At 34.3% G+C, this 12,759-nt stretch overlaps 1 protein-coding gene across 7 annotated transcripts in view; it reads right to left on the minus strand.

The window, feature by feature from the left end:
* The window catches only part of RYR2 (ryanodine receptor 2), a 364,829-nt gene that overhangs the window by 23,745 nt on the left and 328,325 nt on the right, over positions 1-12,759 (minus strand). For 6 of the 7 annotated variants that reach the window (XM_021391077.1, XM_021391074.1, XM_021391073.1 and 3 more), the window contains 5 exons: positions 6,325-6,405; positions 5,522-5,610; positions 3,307-3,435; positions 2,083-2,187; positions 1,034-1,115 (listed from right to left, as the gene is read on the minus strand). In XM_021391077.1, the coding sequence (XP_021246752.1) occupies positions 1,034-1,115; positions 2,083-2,187; positions 3,307-3,435; positions 5,522-5,610; positions 6,325-6,405 (486 nt within the window). Of the gene's footprint in view, positions 1-1,033; positions 1,210-2,082; positions 2,188-3,306; positions 3,436-5,521; positions 5,611-6,324; positions 6,406-12,759 lie in introns of those variants that run through there. The other variant, XM_021391076.1, reaches the window with a different exon arrangement.

Here is a 12,759-nt window from a genome sequence, read left to right on the forward strand (position 1 = left end):
CTAGATGTGATAACAAAGTTAGAGATATTCATAGCAGCAAATATTTCAGCAAAGAGGAAGACTGATAAACCATTGCCTAACACACTCTTATGAGGAAACCAGCTGTAAAATCAGAAATCTTTTACTAATACCACTACACTAAGACTTGTGAAAAAAATGTGACTGAATATATTTGCCATCAGAGAAAGAAAGAACAAACAAGCCATAGACAGGCACTTTGTTACATTTAATAAAGTACTAAACGTGGGCAAAGGATGACTAGTTCAGTAGGTCCTTCAGGGAGTGTTGTCTACATACATTAAGAATTTACTTTGCTTCTCAGTTGACCTTATGTGAGCAAACAGTAGTAACTGATGTTACACTGCAATTTAGGCTGCGTTTGCTGCCCTCCCAGTTCTTTCAAGACAATAAATGTACATTACAGGAGGAAAACAGAGAAACAGTCTTTCAATTGTCTGTTTGTGTATTTCTAAGCAGAACACTATTGATAGTCTACTGTTAGTCCGCTAATACGAATCCAGATAGGAACTAGATAAATGTATTTCTTGACAATGATCACATTCTCTGTGGAATGACAATTTTCAGTTACTAGTTTTAAAGGACTTTGAACTTAGTCACTAGGAGAACTGCAGCCTATTACTTATGGCTAAGATTGCTATAAAAATAACTCCAACATATTAAAGTTGTTAATAAAATGATAAATAATTTGTTCAATTCATAGAATTTAGGATTCCAACTCCAACAGTAACAGTTCTCACTTAAAGCTAAGCCAAGTTCACAAAAACTAATAATAACTTCTGGTATAGCTGGATTTTATACAATTATGACATGCAGAAGTAACATAAATGATATCAAATACACTACAGAAATCTCTCATGCAATTGGAGACCTAACATCTCCCTTCACAACTGTCATATGAAAATTAAAAACCTAAAGGACAATGGAGCGTTGTTTCTTGCATAAAGAAAATCGCGAAGTTAAAAATGTTGCCAAAATAACTGCAAAAGAAAACAAAAAATTTAATTTTACCTACCTTCCAGCATAGACAGCAACATAACAACCATATCCTTCTGAAGATCCATTAATTCTTTCAGTAATTCAATTTGACTGGAATCCTAAATAATGAACACAGTACATATAAATAAGATGTCTACTGACATCCTCAGCATTCATATATGTTCATGTAGATATCACTCTGTAAAAATAAGACTTAAAAATTAAGAGGTTATTAGTATTGAAAGTGGTAATAAAGTAATAAAGCAATAACTGGGTAAATCAAGCCCATATACGATGCTTCTGTAATGATTAACGACATTTAAAACAGCATTGCTGTTGACATAATCAAGTTCACAGCCTTTTAAAAACAACCATGGCAGCAGCACATAGAGCTCAAAGTGTAACATGATTATAAAAGAAACTAAACAAGCTCCCAAAGGCTAAGAGTTTGAGCTCCACACAAGAGAAAGACACCGTCTCTACTTAGCATACAATTGAAGCAAGCTGTTTCTGTCATTATGCAGAACAGCATGAGTAACTCCACACACTACAATGAATCTTTCTGAGCAAAGCTTCTCAGCTTTGTCTGCAGTGGCAGGGTGAGTCATTGTTTTCTAGATGTAGTAGCTAAAAGACTGTATGAAGTCATGCTGGGCACAGCTCAAACTATAAACTTGTCGCTGCTGTGAAATCAGATCTTGCTAATAATCACATCAGATTTCTTAATCAACAATTAGCTTACATGTATTAGACTGGCTGTCTGTAACTACTTATGTATCACTTTCCATGCTGCTTTAGTGATTCAGGAAGAAAGCACAATAGTCACCACTGTGGCCTACCCAATCATTGACTTTTCTTCTATTCTGAATATAATAAAGATATTCCACAATCATGATAGTATGTGCAAAGATTTGGAAATAGACATAAGCAGAAATTCAATGCATCACTCTGATAAACAGCTTTCAGTATTATATATCTTTTATTTTTCCTCATACCTCCACTGTTGTTATTTATTCAAACACAGTAACAAGACAGTTTACCTATACTAAAAAGTCATTAACTTTAAAAGGAAAAACAAAAAGATACCTGAGACAGCTTCATCTGCATGTGAGCAAATACATGAAGAAAACCAACTACAGCATCCCATAGTCTGCTGTGTGCCAGACTTTGCTGATTCCCAGTACATGGCCCCTATTTTTAACAAGGCAACAAGAGAAAAACAGCAGGTTTTATCTACAAGAAACTCAATTTAAAAAAAAAACAAACAAAAACAACACAGAAAGAGAGGCATAGTAGGGGTCTGTCCTTTAAAAAATGTTTTGAAAAAAGAAGCATAAATAGAATTACCTACTTCATAACACCACTAACCATGAGCAATGCCTGTTGCTAATAGGGATTCTGACCCCACTTTAGCCAAGTGTCAATTAACAATTCAGGACAAAAAGTATAGGTTAGCTTTCTCAACTTTAAACAACAAATGTTAGAGGAGTACAAATCCTCAAGCTGACGTTTCCCTACTTGTGAATTAGAAATAAGAGTATACAGTACTGATGCAAAATTGTTGTAAAAGATAAGAGACTAAGATTCCTGATTCGTTGGTTTGGCTTTTCTTTCCAGCAAATTCTACTTGTAGAACACAGTGTTAAAAAATATTATTACAAAAATTCCAACTGCCAAAAAGCACAATTACAAAATCTTTTAAAACCTCAGACAACAGCACATAAAATATTTACTAGCTAACAATACTTCTTGTGATTTGCAAAACATGTATACAATAAACACATGTATGCACATGTGTATAAGCTGCCGCTACTTGTATTTACTCAGCCCAAAGCCATCACACTTCAGTATAATATGTACAAGATTTTTTTTCAATACATTTTGAGATTAATCATCCACTGAAACACTTCATTTCTTATTTATTTATTGCAAGGAACTCAAAGCTGCCTCAGAAATAATTAAAAAATCCACCCTACTATCATAGAATCATAGAATGGCTTGGGCTGGAAGAGACCTCAAGGACCAACAAGTTCCAACCCCCCTGCCACATTATCTGTACCTTGCAAACAACCAAAGGCTGATTATTTACTAGTAAGTGTAAATTTGTCTAAATTAGTAAGGCTGCAAAAAAGTAGTACCAGTAACATAAAACTTCACTTCCTACTTGAATGAATGTGCTGAAATCATTTTGAAGTATAATTCCATCTATACCATGTCCCTACCTATACTTTATTCTACCTACAATATTTTTCTATCTAAAGTATTACTCATTTTCTTACAAATCCATAAAATCACAATGAAATATTTTACCTGGATATACTCCGTGAGAGTATTGAAAACCTGTTTTGCAACCTGGATGGCTTTGGAAAAATTTCGTTGTCCTTGTTCATCAATAACATCCTTCCCGGAATAATACCAATAAAAATCACTAATGGACTCCTAAAAATAGTTGTGAGATGCACAAAGAGATTATGTAATCAAAGTTTCTCTAATCAATTCTTCATCAAGATCAGAAAAATATTAGCTAGGAATATATTTCTGAAAAGTAATTAGCTTATGTTTTTAAATGATCTCTCACAGTTTGTTAAGTATTACTTCAAGAATTTTCATCTCAAGGGAACTGATAGGAACAATAAAGAATTGCCAAAAAGAAAAAAAAACAACCAAAGGAAAGGAAAAAGAAAAAAAAAAGATTGGTTGGCATCTGCTCTTAGAAATGAAAATGTCTGCATTCTGAACAGGAGGACACAATATTACTGTGATGTTGCACGCTGTTCATTAAAGAATCTCTCTTTATACTCCGTGCTTGATACCCATTCAATAGTGGGAACAAATGTAGTTTTGTACACAAGACACCTGTTTCTGTCTTCACCAAAGGAAACCTCATAAAAATTTCAACAAAGTAAGCAATGGAATAGAAATCCCTGTATTACCCCTACAACTTCTACAGAATGCATAAAGATAAATAGCAACACTGATAACAGCAGCATCTTAAAGAATACTTATTTTCATAGATTGGAATTCTTAGTCACAATACATAAATAGTTAAGAGAAAATTTAGCTAGATAAACAAAATGAAACAAAGCAGACTGAATATCATGTACAGTGATTTACCACTACTGGTAACAACGGTAAGCTTTCATATTTAAAGATTAAGGAGAAACTTCAAAGTAGAGGCTTGAAAAGTTTTTAAACTAGCCTTCTGCTTTCCTCCTCCCCCTCACCCCAGCATATATCCATTAGGAAATGACGCACTATACTTATGCTTTACGTTGTGTCAGGCATATATCAAACCACTGGTCAGACTTAATCAGTATATGGATGAAAAAGCAGCTGGCTGAAACTGAAGTCAGTCAATTGTATGCACTGATCTGTGCACTTCCTTAGCACCTACCTACCTGCTGCCTAAACTGGCTGGTTAACAGATTCTATCGTATATTTGCATACAACAGTTGACAATAGCTTTTTGTCATCTTTACTCTTACAGTGCAATGAAATAACACTTAAAGAACTGAAACCATTAGAGAATTACAGCCTTTCCCTACAAAATGGGCTACAGTGAACAAAATATGTCATTACAAATATGTGCTCCTCTGTAAAAACAGAATGTCTTAGCATAAAATCATAGAATCATATGAGTTGGAAGGAACCCTTAAAGGTCATCTAGTCCAACTCCCTTGCAATGAACAGGGAAACCTACAGCCAGATCAGGTTGCCCAAAGTCCCATCCAGCCTGACCTTGTGTGTCTCCAGGGATGGGATATCCACCGCCTCTCTGGGCAACTTGCTCCAGTGCCTCAACACCCTTACCTTAAAAAAAAACTTCTTCCTTTTATCCAATCTAAATCTCCCCTTTTTCAGTTTGAAACCACTTCCCCTTGTCCTATCACAACAGACCCTGCTAAAAAGTCTGCCCCCTTCTTTCTTATGGACACCATGTAGATACTGAAAAGTCTGCTCTCAGATCTCCCTGGAGTCTTCTCTTCTCCAGCCTGAACAGCACCAGCTATTTCAGCCTGTCCTCATATGTTAAGTGTTCCATCCCCCAGATCATTTTTGTGGTCTTCCTCTGGACAAGCTCCAACAGGTCCATGTCTCTCCTGTTCTGAGGACTCCACATATGGACGTAGTACTCCAGGTCAGGTCTCAACATTGCAGAGAGTAAAAGGGCAGGATCACCTCTCTTGCCCTGCTGGCCACGTTTCTTTTGATGCAGCCCAGGATACGGTTGGCTTTCTGGGCTGCGAGGGCACACTGCTGGCTCATGCCCAGCTTACCATTGACCAGTACCCCCTTTTTGGCATGGTAGAGCTTTAAGGATGAAGTTCGATCTTGCTGTAAACAGAACACTTTGTTACAAGAAATCGGGTACTGCTGAAGGAAGCTGCAAAGAAATTAAGAAATTAGAGTCTCCACACAGAACAGTCTACCTTATGATCAAAATACATTAAAAGTGAAATGGTAAATGTTGCATAAAAACTAGTCATCTTTGTCATCTACTTAATTAGTACAGAAGTTAACCTACCTGGACTCTCAATAAGTAATCCACAGTGGAAATGATAATATTAACAGTTGTGTTGTTACCAGTCTGAGTTCTCAGGTAATTCTGAAAATCTAGAATTTAAAATAAAAGTTTAGTTTAAATTTAAGTGCTAAAGACTTACACAATTATTTCAAATTAAATTCCAATTAAATGTGATATCTAGGAAAGTATATCTTAAAGGAATGGATTTTTAGTTTTCAACTAACTGTTTCAGCATTTTATTCCAGAGATCATATCAATTCATCAGCAAAACATAAGCCAGGAATTTTATTTTTTTTTTCATCTGTAGAAATTTAACGTAGAAGTTTAACTTGGCCATATTTATGACTAATTTTATACCCTTAGAATTTAATCAATACCAAGAGAATGACGCCTAGTAAGTATTTTGCTAAGTGACAATGAAATCAAGTCTCATAATTATACAACTCCTGACTGCAAGGTAATAAATATGTCCAATGGCTAATGCAAATTATTTTTTCTTCTCAATAACTGGCTACAAGTTATAAATCATGTGCATTTTCCTGTATCGTTTACCTTTTCCAGTCAGGTCGAGACTGAAAATTCATCATTTTGGAAAGCAATACCTTTTCTACAAAGTTTAAACAGATTAAGCAGCCTGACAATTTATCACATATAAATATTTTCCTTTTGTGTCTGTATAGCAGCTTCACTGCATTCCATAATATTTCATGAAGACTGCCCAACTTACAGCAATGAAGAGCTTTAATCTTTAGTTATCTTTAAGTTAGTGCCACCTTGGCTTATGTGGAAGACTGCCCACAAACCTGAATTGTGTCCTTCACAAAGCAATTGAAGAAAGCGAAAGAGGTCACAGGTGAACTCATCATCCTGCATCACCTTTTCTCCTGCAGAAAGTCCAGATGGAAGCACAGATTATAACAGGCTGACAGCTAATACTGCATGCGCCCTGCAGAAAATCTCCATATTTAATTTTAAGGAAGAAAGGGAGAGAAAATTTATAGCCTCCAATCTACCTGAAGCACATATTACTTGTGCTTGACAGATAGTTTGTTTCAAAAAATCTTAATAAAAAAATAACTTTAGATTTATAAATATGGCAGCATGAGCATGGCAACATTTTAGAAATAATCTGTGATTTACATTCTTGTTTGACTATTCTAGGCATGAATGCTGCATTACAAACAAAGGTTAGGATTGGATGAATTTGGTTCCTGTTCATCACAAAACGAAGTATTTAAAAAGAGAATTAATTGAACAGTAATGAAAATCATTCCTGAAATAAATTATTAGATTTTAAAATACCTTAGAATAACCCAGGAAATTTATAGCTATCTGCATTCTCAAAAAATCATTTAGACTGACATCTTTCATGATTTAAAACCTGCTTGCTGCTGTCAAAAACGGATCTTGGGCCTTTGTTTCCCGTGACAAAATAAAGCAATAAACTTATGATGAACTAGAACATATGCCAATGTGCTTCGCTGACTTAGGTCATTAAGTTCATTTTTTGGTAGACAGATAATATCCTAAAGTATAAAGCTTCAAACAATTTTCATGATCCTTCACTTGACAACAGTACGCTAGTAAGCCTTGTATTAAAATACCACTATTTCAATTCTTTCAGCACCTACAGTTAACTTTGTACATAGAACTGAGATGAGGAGAAACAAACATTCATCAGTGAAAACAATTGCAACTGAGGAACAGGTAGAACAGCAGACAATAAAGTGATAAGACAATTATATTGGTGATTAAAACAAATGAAGGTTCCCTAGGAAATCCCCCTTTTAGGACTTTGAACAAGTATTTGGAATGGAAAGTACATGGAATGGAAAGTACATGGAAATAAAAATGGAAACCACAAAACTTATTTTCTTTGAGAATATACATCATCTGAATATGTGGCCAAGTGTTATTTTTAGACAGCAAATTAGAAGGACGTAAAAATGTAGGACAGAAACGCAGAGAAAATGGTTGATATACTACAGCTTGAAAAATCAAGCTCATAAATGGCCCAACTATGTGTTTTTTGCATATCAAGATATCACTGAATCAAAGCCATTTGCAGGGATAACACTACAGAGTAAATTCAAAATCTTTAAACCTCTTTCTTCTTCCTTGACCTCTTTATCAATTAACATTTTTGAGAACTACAGGGAAAACAAAAAGTGTCAATTTAAAATGATTACATATATCAGTTCATGGTGAATTTACATTCTGGCTTTTAGTACACCCACTGGAATTGATAAATGTTATTAAAAGATCCCAATTTTAATATTTGAGAGGTTTGGGAGGGCATTTTATTCAGCTATACCATACAAAATGAATACAAGTTATTGGACAATTCTGCAAAATCAAATTGCAGGTATTTAATCTCACATATGCTGAAAAAGTCAATCCTTTTGAAGATAATCTTTTTCTCTATTTTAAAGTAAATAATAAATCAAAAGCGCTGTTTCCAACATCTTGGGCATACTAAGATTTAAAATAATGCTAGTTATCAACTTCTACAGCTGACTAAAATCTGACTAAAACCAATGTTGATATTGTCAGGAGTTTTATTTTTCAGATGTTACTTTCTGACTGCAAGAGGTGCCTTGATGGAAACTACAGAACTGAAGTGCAGATTAATTTCTTTCTATAAAATCTAAGAATACAACCTTTGCTGTTGCACACACAAATTCATGCCAGTTCACAGAAACGTTTATTTAGGAAATGTTCTCACAAATATGCACACTGCATACAACATGGCTTAGGTTGTCCCGACACTGTACTCTTTATCTTCTGTTGATACGATGTATATTCTGGCACATAGTTGCTAACACATGTTGAAATAGTTAAAATGCTGCCATTGCTCATGTTGTATGTAAATGGTATGACTACACACATGAAAAATTTATGTGTGTAGTTTTGGAAAAACTGATATCCTGTGTTTGTGATGTAGAGGAACAGAAGTATAACTATACAGGAAATGAAAATAAGTTTGATTGAAAAATGAAGTATGTTTGTTTCCTTGAAAGTGCATGTGTCCAAGTTCGATAATTCTCTATTTTGTTGTTGCTTGTTTGTTTATAATTAATATCCTTAGTGGAAAATATTTGACTTCTATTACTCAGAAATACTGACACATTCATCTTCCAGAAAGGATCAGGACTTCTTCTTGAAGGCAGCTAAGCAAGAGTAATGAACTCTCACAGTAAATTTTTTCTTACTACCCTAATAATTTTGGGTTGGATTCTTGTGTACTGCATGCCTTTGACACCTCAAGAATCTGATTCAAAAAAGAAAAGAACAAATTTTCTCACCAAGAACCACTTCTCTGAACTCAAGCTACTTAAATGACCTTTATAAATGCAAACGCTGATTCAAAAACAGTAATAGAAATGTGGAAAACACCACTGCAATGTAGGCTACAGAGAATTACACTGAACTTAGAAAACCGTGTTAAGTGTGACTATGTCAAAGAACGACTAAGGCTTATTTACTGATTTCATGTTATTAATGGCTAAAAATAGCCCTCATGTATTCTCTCATTATGTCTTTATTACAAAGCATTTGCACCATTCTCAGTTTTATAACATATCTTTTACTACCAGATCAAATTCAATCCTAAAATCATATTATAATAAGCCTTGTGAGAACTTATGAAGAAAACAAAATAATGCCATGATATAATATTAATAGATTAAAAATAAAAATAGAGTTTTCCTAAGGAAAAAAAAAATACAATATTACTGGGGAGACAAGTAACTTCCTAGTACATGAAAAAGCTAGCAGAAAACTTACTACTGTTGTTCAAGTGGGGAGAAATAAAACAATAACAAAAAAACTCCATACTCTAAAAAGTAAATTTAAATGTTAAAATTACGTTATTTCTACATGTATGGTACAGCTATTGTTGCAACACAAGATAGAACATTGGGGGTGTCCAGTTAAACTTGACAGCATCCATCTAAAAGATTATTCCATAGGTTCCATAGGTGACACAATAGTGCATGACAAAGATTGTCAAATATGGGGCAAAAAATGATAAACGCTGCTCTTGAAATTTCTATTATCATGTTATTATTTTAAAGATGTCTCACAAATTCAGTATCAGTTAAATGCATTTGAGTTTTATTCTTACATTGATATAGACAGATAAAAAGGTTAGTCTAAAAACAGTCTAAAATTTCAGTCTAAAATTTTCAATATACTAGCATTATATCTATTGAAGACATCATTTTCTGAGAACAGTAGAAACAAAAATGTCAATACAAATTGAATCAACATGAAAGACTGATACATTACGTTTGCATAGATATGCTAGCAATATTCTCTTTAAGACAAAGCAAAGGAAGAAAATGGGACAGGAAATAAAAATGAGTAAAATTTCAGTTGCAAAATTTCCGTATCAACTGTCATGTTGCTCACCTGGGAACTTGATTCGCCTTTCCACATAACTCAAGCCATGAAGCCTGGTAATTACGTCTATTACAGAGAATTGCCTTGTTTAGCTAAATTAAAAGTTCCTCAGATTAAAAACTAGGAGAAATAATTTTCATTACTGTGCCTCAAAGATTGGAAAGGTATTACTGTTTCAGGGAAGGATGTTTTGTTTAAATTCTAGTTGAGTTTGAGTGATCATAGAATCATAGAATCGTTGGAGTTGGAAGGGATCTTCAAAGGCCATCTGGTCCAACTCCCCTGCACTGAGAGCAGGGACACCCACAACTTTCCTTATTATTTTCTATCTGTACAATTAGCTGGATATATTTAATAAATTTCATTGAAAAAGCAACTTAAAGCAAACTTTCTCATAACTAACAAGAGAGCAGGGAATTTCAAACTGTAAGTAACGTGCACAGAAGTAGGTTCATCCTGATTGTGAATTACAATTGGAAGAAAAATAATTCCATCTTATCATACACAGGTTTCTTTATGAATTCTTAAAATAATTAACATTTTAAAATATCGTTCTAGAACACTGCCTACTAAACATAAGATTAACTAAGCAGAAACTTTCCACACGATATGAGACATAAAGCAAGGCACTTAAACACTGCACTTTCAAGAATATTTTGACTCACAGTGAAATAACAGAGTATGAGTATTGAATGAAAAATGAAAAACCATCACAAAATAATAAGCACTTATACATTGGTTTAGTTTTGAATCCTCTTTTTTTTTTTTCCGAAAAGGAAACAGAACAATTAAATCAAAACAGAATACGTACAGAAGAAACAACATTGAATACATCACAAGAACAAGAAAGAAACACATTTGCGAAAGAACCATTGATGTTTTTACCAGTGGGGGTTCCAGGGTTTGGAAAGGGAAGGTAGTACCAGTCAGAGGAATACCAGGACAAGGAGCTTAAAATGTGGACAGCACAAAGAAACAGTTGGAATAGAGCAATGAATCTCAAATCCATGATGACTAAGTACAGGGCTTTCTGCCTATTGCCAAAGTTGATGTGGGACCAGAAACAAGCTTTTATATAGCACTGCCCTTGATCAAAACATGACTGTATTCCCACAAGAGTGAACAGAAGTCTTTCTTTGAATTTGGCAAGAATAATTTCAGACTTACATGTAGTAAACTCAGTTATAGTTATTCATTAATATGCTTCTGCACCAGATTCAGAAGACATGAGAAACAGGCTACAATGCACATTTTACATTACGCCATTCCCCTGGGAATCAATAAAATGATCGTCAATGAGGAGTAATTTGTTACTCATAGAATAAATATCTCCCTTGAAGAAAAAGAATGGGAGAAAGTTCCACATCTGTCATTGGTACTTCCTTGGGTGTACTTTACAGGGGGCTATTCATAGCAAATAGACATATGATAGCCAAAAACTGTTCCCCACAAGAGTTTCCCCAAACATGCACTGGCTGGGCTTTCGTAATGCTATCAGGTCTTAATACCAGCGGCTAGAGAGCTCTTACATAAATTCCTTTTCAGTGAATTGAAAAAGGTGTGCTTAATAATACAGAAAATACTATAATTTGAAGGGATCACAATATCAAGAGTAAAGTAACTCTAAGAAGAAAATGTGAAACCTTTATTTGGTTTGGCTTGGTTTTGCTGTTGTTTTCCAGAATTTCCAAAAACTGAATATTAATCTATCAAAAAGTAAATAATGTTAGTAAATATTATCCCTTTGCATCAAGAAATTTTTGGCTTAGTGTAATTACTGTATCTTGACATTGCTGCTGCTGCTTGTCAATAACAAAGAAAGCCAAAACACACGATCCTAACTGTAGAATTCTGTTAGTTTGCTATATGAAAATTTCCATTGAAAAAAAAAAACAAACAAAAACTGAGATTCCCTCACCTTCCTCCTTCAACATTTTGCTGATCAAAAGCCATCCGCTGTGTTTGAGCTTAGTGTTTCTGCTGAAAGGTATATACATCTTATATTTTAAATTCTTAGTTCTCAGAGTTGATGGTAACATCTCATGGCAGCTACTCTTACAAAACATTTTATAGTATTTTAGAGTACTGTAGAGGTATAGGAACATTTAAACACCAAGTAGTTTTCAGAGCAAGGATAAGCCACCTGTACGCATTTATACCTCTAAATTAGAGAAGAACCACCTCTTCCTGGTATCAACTCCTGACCACATTAGATAAACCTAGCCAGTGGCAAGTCCTCTCCTTGCTAACCACCCTCAAATCCTCACTGGATCCACCACTGATTTCCTGTGTTTGCACAAACCAATGCAGCGATAAAGCTACATTCAAAACACAACATAAATACTACAGGAGGACTATAGCACAAGACTCAGTGTATATAGAGGTACACTTTTTAATTTTATTTTTTAAACATTCATCCATTGCAAATACTGGGCTCACTAAAATAAAAAGAAATAAAAAGGAATTAAAAAAAGTTTTAAAAAGCTTGCTGCTCTTACATCTAGCGTGCCAGTTACTGTGCAAATCCTGAGATAGGGAGGAAGAACAAATTGGGGAGAGTTGACGCAAAAATCAAAAAGTTTAGAATACACAATTATAATAATAATAATAGGAGAGAACCACTGGTTTAACAGTCTTACAGGAACAAAAAAATCTAATGGTGTTCAGGAGCTGTACAGTGCTGACACAAAGCTAACAACAGAAAAAAAAATAAAGAAAACGTAGTTGTGTTTAATAATTACCGCGCTCATGAGTGATGACTGAGGAAGGGAGGACATTTAGTTCAACGAAAAGGAAACAGGAAAAGAAAGAAAAAAGTTGATAAATTGTTTTTA

This window comes from Numida meleagris, chromosome 3 (genome assembly GCF_002078875.1).
Source record: "Numida meleagris isolate 19003 breed g44 Domestic line chromosome 3, NumMel1.0, whole genome shotgun sequence".
Taxonomy (NCBI): domain Eukaryota; kingdom Metazoa; phylum Chordata; class Aves; order Galliformes; family Numididae; genus Numida; species Numida meleagris.